This window comes from Vulpes vulpes, chromosome 10, assembly GCF_048418805.1.
Source record: "Vulpes vulpes isolate BD-2025 chromosome 10, VulVul3, whole genome shotgun sequence".
Taxonomy (NCBI): domain Eukaryota; kingdom Metazoa; phylum Chordata; class Mammalia; order Carnivora; family Canidae; genus Vulpes; species Vulpes vulpes.
This window is the reverse complement of record NC_132789.1, coordinates 28924938-28945410: the sequence shown is the minus strand read 5'-3', so window position 1 is coordinate 28945410 and position 20473 is coordinate 28924938. Positions and strand designations below refer to the sequence as shown.

At 56.3% G+C, this 20473-nt stretch overlaps 2 protein-coding genes and 1 pseudogene across 9 annotated transcripts in view; 2 read left to right on the top strand and 1 right to left on the bottom strand.

Annotated features, from left to right (window-relative positions):
* The window catches only part of SMARCB1 (SWI/SNF related BAF chromatin remodeling complex subunit B1), a 36706-nt gene extending 35083 nt beyond the window's left edge, over positions 1-1623 (top strand). For both annotated transcript variants that reach the window (XM_025982780.2, XM_025982779.2), the window contains exons 8-9: positions 735-866; positions 1279-1623. In XM_025982780.2, the coding sequence (XP_025838565.1) occupies positions 735-866; positions 1279-1318 (172 nt within the window). In that variant the 3' untranslated portion in view covers positions 1319-1623. The remainder of the gene's footprint in view (positions 1-734; positions 867-1278) is intronic.
* Positions 288-6609, bottom strand: DERL3 (derlin 3). Of its 7 annotated transcripts, XM_072723399.1 has the most exons (8): positions 5997-6609; positions 5820-5885; positions 5665-5738; positions 5434-5527; positions 4808-5003; positions 4172-4262; positions 2789-2928; positions 2142-2281 (listed from the first exon to the last, which is right to left on the bottom strand). In XM_072723399.1, exons 1-7 carry the CDS (start codon positions 6087-6089, stop codon positions 2820-2822), a joined length of 723 nt encoding a protein of 240 aa, XP_072579500.1. In that variant the 5' UTR covers positions 6090-6609; the 3' UTR covers positions 2142-2281; positions 2789-2819. The 7 variants fall into 7 exon arrangements, with proteins under 7 accessions (XP_025838568.1, XP_072579503.1, XP_072579500.1 ...); XM_025982783.2 differs by lacking the exon at positions 2789-2928 and having other exon boundaries at positions 288-2281; XM_072723402.1 differs by lacking the exon at positions 2789-2928 and having other exon boundaries at positions 288-2281; positions 5820-5882.
* A 3285-nt stretch (positions 6610-9894) lies between these two features.
* LOC112907525 (cytochrome b5 type B-like) lies at positions 9895-11076 on the top strand (annotated as a pseudogene).
* Positions 11077-20473: the final 9397 nt, after the last annotated feature.

Below are 20473 nucleotides of genomic sequence, written 5' to 3'. Positions count from 1 at the left end.
AGGGGCCTGCTTAAGAGTGCTTGGAAGAGAAGCTGTTGTTGTGGGGGATCCCCCCACCATGTCCTGGCGTTTCCTTTTTCTTTTTTTCTTTTTTTAAGATTGATTGATTTATGATAGAGAGAGAGGCGGAGACACAGGAGAAGAGAGAAGCAGGCTCCATGCCGGGAGCCCGATGTGGGACTCGATCCTGGGACTCCAGGATCAAGCCCTGGGCCAAAGGCAGACACTAAACCACTGAGCCACCCAGGGATCCCTTCATTTTTTTTTAATGTGAAATCTCAAAGGAATTTTTTTTTTAAGATTTATTTTATTTATGTATTCATGAGAGACAGAGAGAGAGGCAGAGACATAGGCAGAGGGAGAAGCAGGCTCCATACAGGGAGCTCGACGTGGGACTCGATCCCCAGTGTCCAGGATCATACCCTGGGCTGAAGGTGGTGCTAAACCACTGAGCCACCTGGGCTGCCCGGACCTGGCATTTCCAGGGACTGTGCCTTGAGGTTCAGGTGACAGGTGGATGACTGGGCCACTCCTGTCAAGAGTGCTGTTCTGAGGAGCCGGGCATGGAAATGGCCAGTGGGGAGGAGGCAGAGGAGGTAGCAGGAAAGGCCTGGGCCTTCCTGCCATGTGCTGGCTCCAGTGCTCTAACAGGGGGTGGCCACTGGTGTCTGGGGGGCCTTTCTAGCTGCTACTCTGTGAACCAGCAGTTACCACCCCCCATCCCTGGCCCACAGTGAGAACCCCCTCCCCACGGTGGAGATTGCCATCCGGAACACAGGTGATGCTGACCAGTGGTGCCCACTGCTGGAGACTCTGACAGATGCTGAGATGGAAAAGAAGATCCGCGACCAGGACAGGAACACAAGGTACCCCCCACCCCTCCAGGCCCCTTGAAGTTGGCTCTGCCCAAAGGCAATGTCTTGCAGGCAGAGGAGGGACCCAGTGACCCGGTTTCTGGGAGACGGGCCCTGGGTGATAAGTCCCAATGTAGCCCCTGGGTGGGTTTCCCTATGGGAAACAAAAGTAAGCCCTCAGATTGGGTCTGACCACCACCCAGACCTACCTACCTGGAGCCCTGGAGAGGTGGGCTGGGTTGAGAGAGGGCAGCTCCAGGGCCTCGAGCAGCAGACAGGCTCAAGCAGAGCAAGGAGGCTGGGGATCCCCCCACCATGTCCTAGCTCTGTCCCCACTCCACTGGCTGCACTGGAATCCTTGGGGGAGGGCAGCCACTCAGGGCTGGAAGCTGGCTCCGGGTCACTGCCTACTCTCCTCCTGCAGGCGTATGAGGCGACTTGCCAACACTGCCCCAGCCTGGTAACCAGCCCATTGGTGCATGGCTCCCACGGAGCGTTCAGAAGATTGGACCGCCTCTCCTTCATCTTCTGGCAAGGAGGAGGGAAAGGGACAGGCCGGGGCCATCCTGAGGAGTATGGGGCGTGGGGAGGGCTTCCAGTCATCCTCCCCTGGGCACACATTCCATTTGTTGGGCCCTAGTCGCCACCCAAGTCTCTGGTCAGAAAGAGGCCTCGTTTTTGAGTTGTGTTTTGTTTTTGTATAGGAGCCCCATGTAGGGCTAGCAACACTTTTTAAATAAAGACAACAGGTCATGTTCATTTTTTCAAAGTGGTAGCATAAAAAATAAGAATGGGCACAAGGAGCAGGGCATGGCTGGGGTGGTGTGTGGCCAAGGCTGGCATGCCAGCACGCTCGCCCTTCTCTGCCCGGGAGCCCCAGATGGACAAGTGGGAGCTAATAAGGCTGCATCCAAGGCCAGTCAGAGCACAGTGCTGCTTTTCCTCAGGTCCCCCAGCCTGGCACCCACCTGCTGTGCCATGTCATACAGACGAGCAGAAGTGAAGTCATGAGGCTCACAGGGCAGGGGGCCCACTTACCTTTCAGTGAGAGCCCCCACCCCCACATCCCCTTTGCTTGGCCTTGTGGAGCAGCTTAGGCTTTCCTGCTGTCCTTGGGCTCTGCTGTGTCCAGGCTGTCGTACCTCCCCCTCCCCCCACCCCCACCAGGAGCATTGCTTCCCTGGAGCCCCTTGCAACAGCCGTGTCCTCTGTGGAGGCTCCAGGGGCATCACCAGCAGGGATGCCCGAGGGCCTGTGACTGGCTGTTTCAGCCATGGCCAATGTGCACCGCTCTTGACACACCTCCCAGCAGCAGGTGGTTGGGGCCAGCTCCACCTCTGGCTGGTGCCATGAGCCAGGCCAGCTCCTCTCTGTCAGGTCAGTCGTGAGGAATAAGGCACGTGGAGCATCATGCTGCCTGGTGCCAGCTGTGGGGTGATAAGGTGTGTTGAGAAGAAGGCATAGCCCTGGGCTTTGTCTCAGCTCTGCCCCCAATGAACTGCTTCTTGTCCAACATGGAAGTGTCCCCACTCCACAGAAGGGACGTGGGCTCCGTGAGGGTGGCATGTGTGGGTCTACTCACTGTGCCGAGCACTGGCTGGTGGACTGGGCACATAGCCAGTCTTACCAGAGAGAACAGGCCCAGACCTCCAGCCCTGGGCTGGTGCCTTCAGGTGCTGCCAGGTCTTCCCTGCAGGTCAGGGCTGCTCTGACCCCCAGGAGCCTGGCAGCGGCATGAGGCTCCTGGCTCCCAGTCTGAGTCCCACACTGGCCAAGGGCAGAGCTCTGAGTAGGAATTGGGGTCTTCACTGCCAGGGTAGATGCGCCTGGCCCTCGGGGCTGGGGGTCCTCTGATGTCCTGGGACATGACAGCTCCTGGCACCCAGGGAGTCTGTACTCAAGCCCCCTGCCCTTCATCCAGGAGTGCAACTTACTGGAGGCCCACACTTAGGAGACAGTTGGGCTTCATGTGAGGCCTTGAACAAAGAGGAAGATTCCAGGCCTGGGCTTCACTGGCCGTGGAGACAAGTGGGCTTCCTTGCCGAAGGGTTTGCTTGGTCGTGTGCCCCTACAACTGATGGGATGGAATGAATCCTTCCCACCTCAGCCCTTCTGGGTGGGCCGGTGCATCAGGCCCAGGGGCTGAGCCCTCACTTTGAGCACTCTTGGCCCACATTGCTGCAGAGCCAGCTGTGACTCCACAAGGTTTCCCTACAAAATTAAGGTCCGACTGCATGGTGAATACCTGTGTTTTCTGTGAATGTGACAACCTATGGCTGGAGGAGCCCTTATGCTTGCTGCTGATCATCCGGGAAAAATACCGTAATTCAGACGGGTCTAGGGCAATAAGGAAAGTTGGCCATTTTGTCTGGTGCCTGCTAGGGATCAGATCAGGCTCCCATGGTCCTCAGTTAAAAACATCAGGGAGAGAACTTTGTAGAACTCTGTCGCGATAAAAATTTCTCAAAGCTTTGTGGTCACAAGAAGGGCAAAGAACCCCATCCTGGCCCTGTGCTGCACCTGACCCCATGGAGCCTTGGCCAAGTCCATTAACTGCTAGAAAGTGGGGTAAAGGTCCACATGTTGTTGATGAGGGACAGGAAGAACCAAATGAGGCATCAGCCTGAGGGCTGCAGACTGGGCTTGGCATGACAGGGACATCCCAGCTAAGGAGACCTCGGCAGGTCCCTTGCTGCCTGGCAGGGAACAGAAATCCGTGCGGGTGGGATTTGCGTGAAGCTCCATTGAGGCACTGGCAAAGTTGGAGTGAGAACCCCAAGCTTATCTATAAGCTCAAAGCTGCTGGGGAACCTTGGGCAGGTTCTTGAGCCCCTCTGGGTCTCCCATCCTACCATCTACAGTTGGCCTGAGAGGGCAGGCCAGGCTTGGTGGCCTCAGGTCAAGGCCAACAGCACCTGCTCAGCATGGAAGGGTGTGGCCAGCCGAGGCAGGGAGCCAGTGCTGCGGGCAGAGAAATGCAGGTCATTCTGTTTATTTGGATTGGCCCTGAACACCAGCCCGGTCTCCAGGACAGGTTGCTCTCCCTGTAAGTGGGAGATAGGGGTGGGATGGAGGCCTGCCAGAGGCCAGGAAAACAGGCCCCTGGGGCTGGCCCTGGCCCTGGGTAGGGTCATTGCTGTAGGGGTCCTGGCTGCTCCTCCGGGAGGGGCAGGTAATTGGGATCTTCCTGTGGGGCATCCAGTAGCAGCTTCCTGTAGGGAGGGGCCTGCACTGAGCTGAGGCCAGCAGGGGTCCCCACTAGGGCAGGGAGCCATCTGAAGGAGGGTAAGGGGAGAAATGTCATCTCTAGCACTCACAGGAAGCGGGGGGTCAGCAGCAGCCTCTTGCCTCCAGGCTGGTTGGGGAAGACATCCTCTAGGAAGTAGTAAATGTGGCCCACCGCAATCCCTGTAGGAGAGCCAAGGACAGCTGAGGCCACCCTCCACAGTCCGGAGCCTGGGCCAGCATAGCCTGCTCCCCACCTCATGTGCAGTTCTGGAGGCGCAGCCAGGACAAGTAACCTCAGGCCCCACAGCATAAGTACCCATGACAACCTGCCAGATGTTCTGTACTGCCAGCCGAGGGTGAGGCCAGGGTTGACCCTGAAGGGCAGGCTTACCTGGCCCAGAAGTGGGCAGGACCTGGGGAGGGAAGGGCCTGAGAACATGGGAGAAATAGGAGCCAAAGCTGGAATCTTGACACCTATCCCCACCCTGGTGAGGACCCACATGAGCATCAGTACATCAGGCCTGAAGAAAGGAAGCTTGTAGCTGGCTGGCTAGTTCAAGGGGCCAGAAAAACAGAGGAGCTGGCGGGGCAGGAAGAGGGGGTGTGAGGACAGGTGAGAGATCCAGTGCCGGCGGGAGGGAGGGCTCTGGGACAGCGGCAGCCAGCCTGAGGCGGCAGGTGCCAGACCGCCTGTTTGGGGAGGGGAGGTGCACAGGCAGGCTCACCCAGCAGGTCCACGAGAATCGAGTTGCCCAGCAGCAGCGAGAAACCCATGAGCGCCCAGGGCAGGAATGGTGCATGGAAGGTGAGGAGGCCAAAGAAGTTGACCCTCACTCGGGGGTTGCGGCGGCTCCACACGTACACCAGCATGACTGTGAGGGCCTGGCCCAAGAAGAACAGGCTGCCCAGGAGCCCCAGCAGCTGAGCCAGAGTCAAGGTGTCTGTGTGGGTGGGGGGGGGCCTTCCCTGGTGCAGGTCTCAGCCCCTGCCCCGGACCCCTGGAATCCTCCCTCCTCCCCCCTATGTGCCACTCCCCGATCAAGATGTGCCCTTCCTATCGAGGCCACGCTGTGGCCTTCAGGCTCCACGTGATCCGTCCTGCTTGTCCTCTGGGCCCCAGCCTGCGAGCACCCCAGCTGGCTCTGCTGCACCCGGCCCTGTGGTGGTGTGTACGGCCTGGAGAGCTGGCGCTGGCATCCGGAGCTGAGCACATGATATATGCTAGATACATCCTGAGCTGCGGGGACCACCCTGTCCCCCTCCGGCCGGGGTGCCCATGTCGGCCCCATGGCCGACACAGGCTGGGCCCAGAGGCGCTGCGGCCTGAAGTTTCAGCGCCCGGGAAGGATACGGTCATGAGGATGCCCCCGAAGAGAAACATGAAGACGAAGTCGGCCGTGCGGCCGCGGAAGGAGCCCTCCTCCAGCATGCGGCAGTAGCGGAACCTGCGGCGTCCGTGAAGGAAGTGCCACCCAGCAGAGCCTCAGTTTCCCCGCTCCGGGCCTCCCGCAGCCCGGCGAGCCGCCCCCCAGCCCGGCGGGCCGCCCCACCCCGACGCCTGGGGCCGCGCGGCGCAGGATACACGAAAAGCATGTTGAAGAAGAAGCTGAATCCCAGGGGCCCGAAGAAGAGGAAGTTGGTGACGAGCCTCCAGACCTACGGGGACAGAGGAGAGGCGGGCTATCAGGCGCGGGCCAGGCGGCCGGCCGACAGGTGCAACGGGCGGGGCAGCCTCACCTGGAACTTCCGGAAGACGAGATGCGGGTTGAAATAGAGCTGGAAGGGGCTGAGGAGCTCCAGCTGCTGCGGAACCAGGGGTGCGTCAGGTGCTGCTCCCGGAACCCAGCGGTCACCAAGGGGACACCCCTCCCGGCTGCAGCCGTGGAGACGCCCCCGCCCGCCCGGCCAGCTTACCACAGCAGCCGTGGTTAGGACGCAGGCCGCCGTGTAGGCCCGCGTCACTGCGGGCACCTGCAGGAACTCGGCCGCCAGCCCCTGCCACGCCATTGAACCTTCTCGGACACGCGTGGCCCAACCTGCGGCGCGCTCTTAAACCCGCCTCCAAGCCCCGCCTCGCTCCCGGCTTCGGCCAATGCGCGTCCTAGGCGCCGCGCGCCCAGGACGGGGGGAGGGGCCCTGGGCCGGGTCGCCAGTAGGAGGAGGCAGCGGGCGGCCGGGGGCGGGACAGGGGGGTGGGCGGGTCAGGACTCGGAACCAAAGAGCGGGCCCCGCAGTGGAGCACGTGGCGGTTGTTGTGGTGCCGGCCTTGGCCACGCGGGAGAAGGTGCGGCCAGTGAGGAGCGCGGCTCTTCGCGGCCCGCCAGGGAGAGCCAATAGCGAGGGGCCACAGGCTCTGGGGGCGGGGCTAGGGCGCCTCCGCGGGCGGAGAGGAGACCGGAAGGGGCGGGGCCCGCTCGGAGTCCACCTGGCTGGCGGCCGCTCGGTGCCGCCTTTCCGGTCCCCGCCTGAGTTCCAGGGGGAGTGCCACCTGGCCCAGCACAGAGGACGCGCCCGGCACTGTGTCCGACCACCCCTCTTCCCGCCGCCGGCCACCTGACCCCCCGGCGACTCCCGTGGGGACTCTTCCCCGGAGCCCGCGTGCCCACCCGGGCCCTCGTCATTTTGACGGAAGAAACTCCTTCATTCATTCATTCAAGTCCACCGTTGATTGAACACCGACCGTGTGCCAGGGGCTTCCCTGGACGCGGGAGATCCAGCAGCCAATAGGACACAGGAGACAGGCAGTCCTAGGCCTGCGCTCACTGAGAGCGGGTGTTCACCGGAGCTGGAGCTGCCGCGAATAACGCCAGGAGTGGGGAGGGTCGGGTAGGGAGGGGTGATCTGGAGAGCCCCATTGAAGAAGCGGCACGTGATTGTCACTTTAAAAGGTCCCTGTGGCTGCTGCAAGGACAGTAGACTGCCAGAGGGATCAGGAAGCAGCGGGAGGCTGCAAGGCACAGCGGTGGCTTGGGCAGGGTAGGGCCTGGAGATTCGCGGAGGGGCTGGACAGAGCTGTGGGAGAGGAATCGAGGGTGACCTGCAGGTCTGAACACCGGCGGGTGGATGGTGGCGGCCTTTACTGAGATGAACGCTTTGGGGAAGGGCAGGCGATGGAATCCCGTTCTGGCCCCGTTGAGTTTGGGGCGTCTGTGTGACATCCACCTGGAGAAATCCAAGAGTGGTGCTGGGGGAGAGGTCGGGCAGGCAGTCCAGTTGCGGCTGTCAGTCCTTGGTAGACCAGTGGCATTTGTGGCCTTGGGCCTGCGTGAGGTGTCCAAGGGGTGAAGCTAAACGGAAAAGAGGAGAGAGGCCAGGCCTAGAGCTTACCCTTCCACAGTTAGGGAAGGCAGACCTGGCCAGGGAAGCCAGGGTAGGCTTGAGGGGGCTTCAGGAGCAAGGCAGAGAAGCTCACGGACACGTGGCCTGGGGACAGACAATGGGATGCAGCCATGCCAAGGTCCCTGTCACCAAGATCATGGAGGGGAGGAGGGAGAGGAAGGTGCACAAGCAGAGGTGCCTTTACCAATGTGGGGAGCTCAGGTGTGTATGTAAGTGTAGAAGATGAGGAATGTCCTGGACAGGGCCCCAAGTTCCCCTGGGAGGACTGGAAAGGCCGAGAACCGGCTGACAAAGGTATCTCAGGTGGATCCTAAGAAAACCAGAGTGCTAAGAGGGGTTCCCTAGGGAGTGGTTCAGGGGAGCCCCTGGTTCAAGGGGAGTGAAGGGGAGGGAGAGGCGGGGCATTGAAGGGGGATGTGCTTTTGGCTCCTGAGTGAGAACAGGTCTGGCCTGATACAGCAGGAACTGGACCAACATGCTGAGTTTGGGTGGTGGGAGGCCCTCTTGAGCAGCCTCCATTTTCCAGCAAAGCAGGCCAAGGTCACATTTGAGGGGGGCCCCACAGAGTAGGCCCTGTCCTGGCGGAGGCAAGGCAGCAGGGTGGGGATGCAGGCCCTCAGACGCCAGGGCTGGTGCCTGCCAATCATGAAAGCCATCCAGGGAGGTCAGGTTTCATGTCAGCGTGGGGAAGTGGAGGTATTCCTGCCTCCAAGCGCTCAGCAAGCTCTGGGCCCTCCACTCAGGGTCAGGCCGAGGCTAATAGGAGGGCCTGCCATTGTGGACAGGAGCGTCTGTCTCCCCTTTGATTGGGGCTGATAAGGCAGGCGCCCGGCCTGGGGAAGGAGAAACATTCCCCAGGAGGCTTGGGGCCCAGGATAGGTGGGGACTGCCAGCCAAACGGGACAGCCAGGGGAACAGTGGCTGGATTCGATGCTCTCTCCTCAGAACCCTGGGTATTCTTAGGTGGGGAAACTGAGGCCCAGCATGAGGCCCAGCAGGGCCTGAGGCCGACCTCTGTCAGCAGTCCAGGCTTTTCCTGTCTGGTTTCAGGCCCAGGGCAGGTCCACTTCTCTGATGCAGGCATCTGCAAACAGTTATTTATGGAGAGAAGCCCTGGACACCACACGGTCCCAGGGGCCTAGAGATGCAGGCAGCCAGTACGCTGGGGCCTATTTGGCTGCCTGTCCTAAGCAGCAGGATGGCAGACCTGCCAGCTGGGCCTGCAGTCTCTCCTGCACTGAGGAGGGACCTGAAGGAAGGCCTGTGGTCCCTGGGCAAGGTGACAATGAGCCCCGCTCCTCAAGCTGCTTCTCTGACCTTTCTATGTTTTCCTTCTGGCGATACAAGATGTGAGCTCAGTGCCTAACCCCTTCCCACACATGGACCCCAAACTGCAGTGGGAAGGCCTCCCCGAAGCTCCAGCCAGCCCCTCCCAGGAGCAGCTGTGTCCCCGTTGGCTCTTCCTGTCTGGGTCATAGGATTATTTTTAGCACCGAATCCGGAACCTACTCGGCAGCAGCTGCTCATGGCCGGAGAGCAAGAACAACAAACTGTCCAGGTGGGCTGTGTCAGACCTGGGCCTGGCCCTCTGAATTTGGTAGATTCCAGACTTTCCAGGAATTAGCAGACCTCTGGGGTGGATGGGAAGGGATGAGGCAGTTTGGGGCAGAGGATGAATAGCATGAGCCAGGCCCATGAGGGGAACAGGCTGTGCAAAGGTCCTGAGGTGCCATTGTGATGGTGCAGAGCAAAGCCGAAGGCGTGGTGAGGAGGAGGGGCTGCCTGCAGAGGCTGAGCCCAGCTGTGCAGGCTGCGGTCTCTGTCCCCAGGGCAATGAGGAGCCCTCAGAGAGTTTCCAGCATGGTGGTGAGGTTACATTCAAATGGCAGCTCTCAGGAGGAAGAAGGAGACAAGAATAGAAGCAGTCGTCTGAGTGGAGGATGACGACAGTGGCCTGCGGTAGGGAGGTGAATGACAAAGTGGGAGCAAACATGCCAAGGATGAAGAAGCCATGAAGTGATTTTAAGATGGGTAGGACGTGGCGGAGGGCCAGGTTTCTGACGGAGACCCCCCACTGGCTTGGGACAGGTCAAGTTTGGGGTGCTGTGGGACATGCCCACCTCAGGGAAGCCCTCCCTGGTCACCCAGCTTGGTCTCCCGGCCGCTTGTCACCTGCAGTGCTCCCCGTGCCCACGGGTGTGCTGCACCCGGCTCTGTATCCCTGGAAGTCCTCTGTGACCTCTGAGCCTCGAGAAGGCCAGCCTGTGCCCCAGGGCCGGATCTGAGCCTGGCACTGAGACCTGAGCCTGCCAGGCCCCCACCCTGGGCCTCTGTGTCCGTGCCTGTGAAATGGGCTGCTGGGAAGAGCCCATCTATAGAGCCTCCTCCAGCTTTAGTTGGTTCCACTGTTGGGGGGATCAGATTTCTGGGCAGCGGCCCCATTCCTGTGACACAGTCAGAGCTGCACCCCCCACCCCCCACCCCAAGGCTGGTCTCTGCCGTGAGTGAGTGAGAATGCAGCAAGGCAGGACTCCCCCTGAGACTGGTTTTCTCGCCTGCCTCCTCCTGGCCCAGAGCTCCCTCACAGGGCGGCACTGGGGAACATTCCTGGAAACCTCAGGAAGGGCCCAGGAGGGAGCCAGCAGGGTCTGGCTCAGGTGGCATTGTGGCGGAAGAGGGGATGAGTGTCGTGGGCTTGCTGACAAGGGGCTGCAGGCAGGAGGGCTCTGGACTAGGACAGTGGGAGAGGGCACGCAAGGCGGGAAGAAGGGCTTGGGCAAAGGTGTGGAGGCAGGAAAGAATCCGTGTCTCAGGGGAGGCAAGGACAAGAAGGGGCCTTAGAGCCCAGGTTGTTATGTGTGCTCTGTACCCCTCACTTAAGCCCCACCACCTCAGTGGGTTCCTGGACCCAATTCCGATGCATGGCCCCCCGGAAGAAGTTACCCTCGGAAACGTGGAGAGCGGCGGCGAAGAGCGGAATCCCCGGCCCCATGGCGACGGAGGCAGCCAGGGGCAGCAATGGGAACGGGCGAGACCGCCGTCACCTACTACTGATTGGAGGAGGTGGCGAAGCGCAACTCCCTGAAGGAGATCTGGCTGGTGATCCACGGGCGAGTCTACGATGTCACCGATTTCCTTAAAGAGCATCCTGGAGGAGAAGAGGTCCTGCTGGAACAAGCTGGTGCAGATGCGAGTGAAAGCTTTGAAGATGTAGGCCACTCCTCTGATGCCAGAGAAATGCTAAAGCGGTACTATATTGGTGATGTGCATCCGGATGACCTTAAACCTGAAAGTGGTAGCAAGGACGACCCTTCGAAAGATGCCACGTGCAAAAGTTGCTGGTCGTATTGGATTTTGCCCATCATAGGCGCCATTGTCTTAGGTTTCCTGTACCGTTACTACACGTCGGAAAGCAAATCATCCTGAGGGGACTGTGTGGAAGGTGGAAAGCATATCCATTGGGAGTGTGAGCTAGAGACTTGTTTGGAGGCCGAGCGATGCCCTCTTCTTGAATCTTGCCAAGTATGTGCTTCCCCTTTGGAGCCCAAATGGTTGGCCGGACATCCACCCCAGACCTGGGGCCAGAGCCCTTCACTTCCCAGAGCCTTATTCCCAAAGCACCTGCTCATTGTTCTGTGTCCCTGCCAGTGGCCCCTCTCTCTGCTGGCTTCCACCAGCCCCTTTGCGTTTCCCAACTTTGTTTTATAATTACAATCCCAGATGTCCTAGTGACATTGCCCTTTGGTAAAAATGCCTGCTTTTCAATTCTTTGAATGCACATTCGACATTCTTAACAGGGCAACACACTCTGGTTTTGAAGATTTCCTTTTTTCATTTTCCTTTGAAGTAAATATATATATGTATATATAAAAAAAAATTCCGATGCATGTGTGTGTGTGGGGGGGTGGGGGGTGTGTTCAGAGTTCCCCCCACCAACATGTGTCTTGAGCATTCAACTCAATTCTGACGCTCTCCACCCCGAGATAGCATCAGATTCCACAGGCTCAGGGCTCAGTCCCCCCAAGACCACCCTCCACTTCAGGCAGGAGTCAAAAGGTTGTTACTGTATTTCTTGGCTCTAAATCAGAGGTTCCCACGACCCCCCTCTTTGGGCTCCATTAATTTGCTAGAGTGACTCACAGAACTCAGGAAATCCATCACTAGATTACTGGCTTAATTCAAAGGACATGAAAGGATACCAGTTGGGGCACCCAGTTGGCTCAGTCAGTAGAGCCTGCCACTCTTGATCTCGGGGTTGTAAGTTCAAGACCCACATTGGGTATAAAAAAAATTACTTTAAAAAAAAAGTAATTACATTATTAAAAAAAATAAAAGATGTCAGTCAATAGCCACAGGAAGAGAAACCTAGTGGGAGCTCCCAAAGGGGCTTCTGCCCACATGGAGTTCAGGGTTTGGCACAGTGACAACATGGAAGCATTCTGGTTCCCCAACCTGGAAGTTCTCTGAACCTCACCTTTTGGGGGCTTCATTACATAGGCATGATTGCTTAAATCATGGGCCACTGGTCACCGAATCTACCTCCAGCTCTTCCTCCTCTCTACCCTCAGGTAAGGGGGGACTGAAATTTCCACCACTACATTTGTGGGTGGTTCTCCTGGCAACCAGCCCTCATCCTTAAGCACTCTCCAAAAGTCACCTCGTTAACATAAACCCAGCTGTGATGGGAAGGACCTTGTTGTGAGTAATAAGACACCCATTTCACCTTTATGGCTCTGAAGCATATTCAGGAACTGAGGATGAGAGAACAAATATTATAACAAAAGATGCTTCCCTTGTGCTTATGCTTCCAGAAATTCCAAGAGTTTGGGGAGTTGTGTGCAAGGAACTATAGATAAAGATGTACTATATGGGGACACTTGGGTGGCCCAACGGTTAAGCATCTGCCTTTGGCTCAGGGTGTGAATCCAGGGTCCTAGGATCAAGGCCCACATCGGGCTCCCCGTAAGGAGCCTGCTCCCTCTGTCTCTGCCTCTCTCTGTGTCTCTCATTAATTAAAAAAAAAAAAAAAAAAAAAAGGGACACCTGGGTGGCTCAGCAGTTGAGCGTCTGCCTTTGGCCCAGAGCATGATCCTGGAGTCCTGGGATCAAATCCCACATTGGGCTCCCTGCATGGAGTCTGTTTCTCTCTCTGCCTCTCTCTGTGTCTCTCATGAATAAATAAATAAAATATTTTAAAAAGGGCGGGGAGGGAATCCCTGAGTGGCTCAGCAGTCTAGCACCTGACTTTGGCCCAGGGCGTGATCCTAGAGTCCCAGGATCGAGTCCCACATTGCGCTCCCTGCGTGGAGCCTGCTTCTCCCTCAGCCTGTGTCTCCACCTCTCTCTCCTCTCTCTGTGTCTCTCTCATGAATAAATAAATAAAATCTTAAAAAAAAAAAGACCCACTATATATGCGAGAAATATATTTTGGTCATCCAAATGACCAAATATATCTACTTTTTATAAATCACACAATATGGCACTGCCACCTTACCAAGTAGGTTATTCTTACAAATAAAGAAACAGGCTCAAAGAGATTAAGTCACCTACTTGAGGACACTCAGCTAGAGAGAGAGGTGCCAAGACGCCAAGGTGCCAGTGCTGGCTTTGCCACCACGAGGAGTGATGGAAAGGACTGGTGGCGAGGTGGCGAGCCGGCCCCGGGGGAGCTCAGCACAGGGAGCGACAGGCACGACCTGCGGGGCAAGCCTGTGGAGGGTACCAGCAACCTGCCAGTGTCATGCAGCCTCACACCCTTCACCAGCCAGAGTTGGGAGGCAAAACCTCTCTGCGTCTCTGGGCTTCTGTGTCTCCACCATGAGCCTCTGCTTCCTTGGTGATGCTCCCCTGCTGAGCAGCATGGGTGCCTGGCTGTCAGCCTGGGCCTCAGTTTCACTGTCTCTGACCCCCGAGGCCTGGATGAGCCAGTCCTTTCCCAGCCTCAGCTGCCCGGCCAGCCGGAGCTCAGGCCCAGCTGTCTCAATCCTCAGCAATTGCCTTTCATTCCCACTTCCTTCTGTGGCCACTGCCTGAAGGTCAAAGCCACTCAGAATCCCAGAGTATCTGGCGGAACTGCTCTCTCCCTGGCCTCGGCTACTTTCCAGCTCGGCGCCGTGGGTGGTGGTTTGGGTGGTTCAGCCAAGTGGCAGGGCCGGGATGCCAGTGCCGGCAGGAGAAGCGCAAGACGCGGTACAAAGATGGGCCAGCCCTGCGACTGTGTGTCGCTTGTCTGCATACCCGGGAGGCCACGAACGTGGGTCTGGTTCTTGCGGACCTGAGGTGACTGTGGAACCTGATGCCACCCTGTCCAACAGTCTTCCTGCTCATTACCAGGTCGTCAGGCAGCGCTGGCCTGTGGCCTGTCCCCCGCTGGCCATGCCACCAGAATCCCCCCTCCACACCCTTGGCTTACCTGAGCTACTGGGGCCCCTTTAGCAGAACAAACGCACAATTAAAATGGCAAGATGAGGGCACCTGAGTGGTTCAGTGGTTGAGTGTCTGCCTTTGGATCAGGTCATGATCCCTGGGTCCCAGGATGGAGTCCCACATTGGGCTCCCTGCAGGGAGCCTGCTTCTTCCTCTGCCTGTGTCTCTGCCTCTCTCTCTCTGTCTCTCATGAATAAGTAAATACAATCTTTTTAAAAAATTAAAATAAAATGGCAAGATTAGGTGCAAAAAGGGAACATTTACTTAGAGAACTCAAAACAAACACTACATTCATAAAAGCTGACAGATACTACCCAACGTCATAAAATCCAGAAGGAAATCCCTCTGTCTTCAGAAGCCTGTGGGCCAGGGCGCCTGGTGTGGCCAGGTCAGGTAGGGGCTGATAAGGCAGCCGCACCTGCCAGCCAGGCCCCTGCTTGTCCCCTCTGGGCAGCGGAGGTGGGAGGGCTCCATGAAGGGGTGAGTGTGGACTCAGGAAGGGGTGGACTGCCTATTCAGCTCCCACGTCCCCACCCTGTGGCAGGTGGCCCAGCCACAGGGGACTGGGCCCTTTGGTGCCCTCCCCTCTCCTCTTGCCCTGAGCTCTGCTGGGAGGGGTCCTCTCCTCCCCAAGGAACCCAGGATTCAGTGCTTCAGACTCTGGCCTGACCAACCCCCCTCAATCCCCCCACCCCCCCTCATCTACCCCCCCACCTCCCACCCATCTCCTCCAGATGTGGGCACAGCTGTATTTTTAGAGGAGCCAACCACAAGGACATTCTTTCCTTCTAATTACAAGGGCTTCAAATTTCCTAGCAATCAGTCTCATTGTCCCGCCCTCAAATATCAAAGGGTGGCCAGCAGGAGGGGCGCTTCAGCTGGTTGTAGTCCTTCCTCACTCCCTCCTCCACCCCCTCTTCCCTCTCTTCTTTCCCTTTCTTCTTTTTTTGCACCATTAAATTGGAAAGGAGACCCAGAACTGGAAACTGTGAGGAGGAGGGTGCAGCAGGATTTGGGGTGGACCCAGCAGGAGCTGCCCAGAACCTTGCCTTCTGCATCCCTATGCCCCTGGGGATGTCCAACTGGGCTGCAGCCCCTCTGGGTTCACACACCCAAGGGTAGGCCCTGTTTGGGACAAGTGTGGGGATCAAGAGAGGGTCAGGTGCCTGTCCTCAGGCTGCTCAGTGCAGGGTGGGTGAACACAGGGGCCAGAGGACACAACCCCTGTGCGGTGGGCAGGTCTGTTGTGATGTCCCCATTTTACAGGTAAACAACAGAGGCTTGGGAGAGGAGGTACCTGTTAGAACTGCAGGAGCGCCCGGAGTGTTTGCTGCAGCTCTCATGATGTGCTTGGTGGTGGCTTGCTGCCACCCTCTCAGCCTGGTGTCCAAGGTCAGCAGGCCTCCTGACCTCTGCCCCCGTGGGTCCTTGGGAGGCTTCTGGTGAGAGGCAAAGGTGCTGGTCCCTGTCCGGGTGGGAGGAACAGGAGGGGCTTTTGGCTTTGAACCACAGGCTGCTCCCATTCTGCAGCACTTCCTGGAAACCGGACAGCAAAGGAAACAGGCCCAGAGGGGCTAGGAGGCAGGCCCAGGACAGGTCAGCCCTAAGTCGCGTGCTAAGCACCCCCACCTGGAGTAGCGATGCACCCAGTGCTTGGTCCCAGTGATGGCCTGGCCTTCTCCTGGCCTGAGCCCTGGAGAGAGGTCCAACCTGAGCCCGGGTTCCAGGGGAAGGCACTAGCCCAGGTTTTGGCGCGCCCGCAGGGTGCAGAGGGCGTGGGGGGTCATGCGCCAACAGGCAGGGTTGCGCCCAGGCCCAGGCCCAGGCCCACGGATGTGGCACAGGCTGGGCGCTCAGGACCGGCAGGGGGACCCCCTGGGGTGGGTGCAGGAGGGGGCGCCTGGGTCCGGGACGGGAGGGGGTGGCTTGGGGGCCGCCCCGCACCAGGAGGAGCACTGACACAGGCCTTTGGGTTTCCCTGCCACAGCGGAGCCCCCCCCCCACCCGGGGGCGGCGGGTGGGGTTCGGGCCCGGGAGGCGGACGGAGCTCGGGGACCCGCTGTGGCACAGCCTGGGCTCTGTCGCCCCCTCGTGGCCGAGCGGGTCTGGGCGGCGGGGGGAAGCTGGGGACCCAGCGCGGCCGAGTGGGTCCCGGGGTGGGGGGTCTGGAGACCGGTTGGGGACCCGGGCAGAGGCCGCAGAACCGGGGCGCCGACCCCCGGGAGTCACGCCTACTGGCCCTCCCGTATTATTTTCAGTGGGAGCACACTCCTCCCTGCTTCCTGCTGAGTGCCATGGGCAGGTCCCCGCCGGCTCTGGGCCTCAGTTTCCCTCCCTGCAGAGTGAAAGGCCCCGGCTTGTCGGAGGGGCGCGGAGGCGTGGACTCGCACCCCGGGGAGACGGGCCACCTGCTGCTGCGCCTTTCCTAGGGGGCTGCGGGCAGGTCACCCCGCCTCCCCTCCCCTCCCTTCCACCCCCTCAGGAAACCAGCTAGGTGACACAAATGCAGAAAGCCAAGGGCTGGAAGGGTGAAGGGGTGTTCTTTCCACCCCCCCACCCCAACTCCAGGGTGATTTGGAGGCACTGTGCATCTGGGCCAGCAGGGGACCCTATCGGGCAGGGTCGGCCCCTGACTTGGGATCCGAGGAAAACCAGCCCAGCTTCCAGCAGAGTTGTTGTGTCGCCAGTCCACGCTTGACCTTGTGGGGTCTCAGGTGATGTGGGAAAACAAGGGCAAAAGAAAAAAATAATTGAATTTCCTTACTACTTACAGCCCATTGGCAAGTCCTTGAAACAGGTGAGCATCCTTTCGCTGGGACCTCAACTGCACCAACGTTAATAGGTTTGCAAAGGGCAAAAGGCCTGACCCCCTAGGATCCTTTAAGGTTTTTTTTTTTTTAATTTTTTTTTTAATTTTTATTTATTTATGATAGTCACACAGAGAGAGAGAAAGAGGCAGAGATACAGGCAGAGGGAGAAGCAGGCTCCATGCACCGGGAGCCCGACGTGGGATTCGATCCCGGGCCTCCAGGATCGCGCCCTGGGCCAAAGGCAGGCGCCAAACCGCTGCGCCACCCAGAGATCCCGGATCCTTTAAGGTTTTTAACATATAAAAATTATTTTGAAAATCTCCTTTATCTCTACCCCCCAAGTTACATGTTAGCAGTCATCCCCCAAGCATATGGCCCACTGATACACCCCCTGAAGGGTCTCATGACTAGGGTTTTACTAGACAGTAATTAATGACCTTTTCCTAACAAGAGCTAGCCCCCTCCAAGTCCTGGAAAACTTGGTTCTAACTTTTACACTTATGCTGTCCCTAACCCCCTCCCAACTTAAAAGTATATAATTGTCCACTCCTCATCACCCCAAAGCAGCTCTTTCTGCCCACAGGTCCTGTCCCTGGGCTTTAATAAAACCGCCTTTTTGCACCAAACATGCCTCAAGAATTTCTTGGCCATCCACTCCGAACCCCAACAATTTCTACATCATCAGGTTCTCATCTGTAAAGGAGACTGTAGCCACCCACAGAGGGTTGCTGAGAGGATTAGCATATAGCTTGGGGCCACCTCACACCTTGACCTTCACACTCAAGGTTAAGCTCCCAGTTAATGTTTGCTGAGAAGAAACCTCAAACTTCCAGGCTTAAGGATAATAATTAATGGCTGGGGAACCTAGGCACATGGGGGCTGACTGCGGTGAGGTGTCAGGTGGCATTTTGGGGAGAAGGGAGGGCATAGTAGTAGTCCTGGACACAGGATGGTAAACCCAGGGCTGCCTGGGTGGCTCAGTCTGTTGAGCATCTTGATTTTGGGTCAGGTCATGATCTCAGGGTCCTGAGATAGAGCCCTGTGTGGAGTCTCGTGCTCAGCAGGGAGTCTGACAGGATTTTCTCTCTCTCCCTGTCCTGCTGCCCTACTCCCTGCTCATGCTCTCTGTCTCTCAAATATATGTCTTGGGCAGCCCTGGTGGGCAGCGGTTTAGCGCCACCTGCAGCCTGGGGTGTAGTCCTGGGGACCCGGAGTCGAGTCCCACGTGGGCTTCCTGTGTGGGGCCTGCTTCTCCCTCTGCCTGTGTCTCTGCCTCGCTCTGTGTCTCTATGAATAAATAGGATCTTTAAAAAATATATATATAAATCTTTTTTTAAAAGATTTTATTTATTCATGAGAGACACAGAGAGAGAGAGACAGAGACACAGGCAGGAGAAGCAGGCTCCATGCAGGGAGCCCAATGTGGGACTTGATCCCAGGTCTCCAGGGCTAAAGGCAGGCGCTAAACCTCTGAGCCACCCAGGGATCCACTCAAATATATAAATCTTTATTAATTTAAAAAAATTTTTTTTTTACTTATTTATTCATGAGAGACACAGAGAGAGAGGCAGAGATGCAGGCAGAGGGAGAAGCAGGCTTCATGCAGGGAGCCCGACGTGGGACTCGATCCTGGGTCTCTAGGATCAGGCCCTGGGCCGAAGGCAGGCGCTAAACCATTGAGCCACCTAGGCTGCCCTATAAATCTTTAAAAAAAAAAAATTAAATCCAGTTCTGAATTTAGTAGTATCCCAGGCACATTCTCAAGCTTTTACTACATATGCATATATTCCTACCTAAGACATAAGGTTTTGTATATTTCCAAATACAAAGTATATTTCTTAATATAAAGGCTTTAGGGGTGCCTGACTGGTTGGGTCAGTGGAGCTTGCAACTCTTGATCTTGAGATTGTAAGTTGAGCCCCACAATGGGTATAGAGATGACTTTAAAAAATAAGATCTTTAGGGGATCTCTGGGTGGCTCAGCGGTTTAGTGCCTGCCTTCAGCCCAAGGCATGATCCCGGGGTTCCAGGATCGAATCCCACATGGGGCTCCCTGCATGGAGCTTGCTTCTCCCTCTGCCTGTGTCTCTGCCTCTCTCTCTCTCTCTCCCTCTGTGTCTCTTCTGAATAAATACAATCTTTAAAAATAAATAAATAAAATCTTTATAAAATATATGTAAAGGCTTTATAATCTGTACAATTTTCTGCACCTTTATCCAGGCTGTGTTTTGATTTCACCTAATTTTATGTTAATGTTGTTCCTCTGGTTCATCACTGTCTACTGATGAGTGGCATTCTCCTATAAGCCACAATTCATTTTCTCCATTTTCCTGATGATTGACATTGGGGTTGCTAACAGTTTTCTAATATTACAAACAATGCTGCATGTATGAACAGAAGTTCTTGAGCATGGGATTAAAAGTTCCTCTTTAAAAAAAAAAAAAAAGATTTTGGGATCCCTGGGTTGCTCAGTGGTTTAGCATCGGCCTTTGGCCCTGGGCGCGATCCTGGAGTCCCGGGATCGAGTCCCACGTCGGGCTCCCAGCATGGAGCCTGCTTCTCCCTCCTCCTGTGTCTCTGCCTCTCTCTCTCTATGTCTATCATAAATAAATAAATCTTTAAAAAAAATAAAAATAAAAAAAATAAAATAAAAGATTTTATTTATTTGAGAGAAAGATACAGCAGGAGCAGAGGGAGAGGGAGAAGCAGACTCCCTGATGAGCAGGGAGTCCAATGCAGGGACTCCGGGATCATGACCTGAGTGGAAGGCAGATGCCTAACTGACTGAACCACCCAGGTGCCCCAAGAGTTCTTCTTCTTCTTCTTCTTCTTCTTTTTTTAAAATATTTTATTTTTTTAATATATATTTTTATTTTTTTAATTTTTATTTATTTATGATAGTCACACACACAGAGAGAGAGAGGCAGAGACACAGGCAGAGAGAGAAGCAGGCTCCATGCACCGGGAGCCCGACGTGGGATTCGATCCCAGGTCTCCAGGATCGCGCCCAGGGCCAAAGGCCGATGCTAAACCACTGAGCTACTTGGTAGCTCTTAGTCTCACCTTTTTATGGTATCTTTTAACATAGATTTTTAATTTTATAATTATTTTTTTAAGTAGGCTCCATGCCCAACATGGGGCTTGAATTCATGACCCTGAGGCCAAGAATCTCATGTTCTAACAGTGAGCCAGCCAGGAACCACTAGATTTTTATTTTTAATGATGTTACATTCTCATAAGAAACCTCATGTTTTGGGACACCTAGGTGGCTCAGTGGTTGAACATCTGCTTTTGGCTCAGGATGTGATCTCACGGGGACTGGGATCGAGTTCCACATCAGGCTCCTTGTGGGGGGTGGCCTGCTTCTCCCCATTCCTGTGTCTCTGCCTCTCTTTCTGTGTCTCTCATGAATAAATAAAATCTTAAAAAAAAAAAAAAAAACACATGTTTTATCCTTCTTTATCCTGAGGTTATCATAGAGGCCGTTTTTAGGCAACCAATTTGAGCAATAGATACCTAAGTAAGGTAGAAGGACACACAGTGATCACCTACCCCCTGGCTGAATATAAACAGGCCCATTAGGTGACCCACTTCAAAATATTCAGGCAGCCCAGGTGGCTCAGCAGTTTAGTGCTGCCTTTGGCACAGGGCCTGATCCTGGGGATCAAATCCCATGTCGGGCTCCCCACATGGAGCCTGCTTCTCCCTCTGCCTGTGTCTCTGCCTCTCTGTGTGTGTATGTGTGTCTCTCATGAATAAATAAATAAAATCTTTAAAAAATATATCCATAAGCCCTGGCTAGACAGCTATTTGAGA

What these genes read in the sequence shown, in the direction of transcription:
- DERL3 (XM_072723399.1), bottom strand. Translation starts at nt 6,089, where the DNA reads ATGGCGTGGCAGGGGCTGGCGGCCGAGTTCCTGCAGGTGCCCGCAGTG. An exon ending in TCGGGGGCATCCTCATGACC is followed by an intron (nt 5,004 to 5,433) that starts GTATCCTTCCCG and finishes ACTCTGGCTCAG; the next exon opens with CTGCTGGGGCTCCTGGGCAG. An exon ending in CTGCTGACCCCCCGCTTCCT is followed by an intron (nt 2,929 to 4,171) that starts GTGAGTGCTAGA and finishes CCATCCCATCAG; the next exon opens with TTGTAGGGGCACACGACCAA.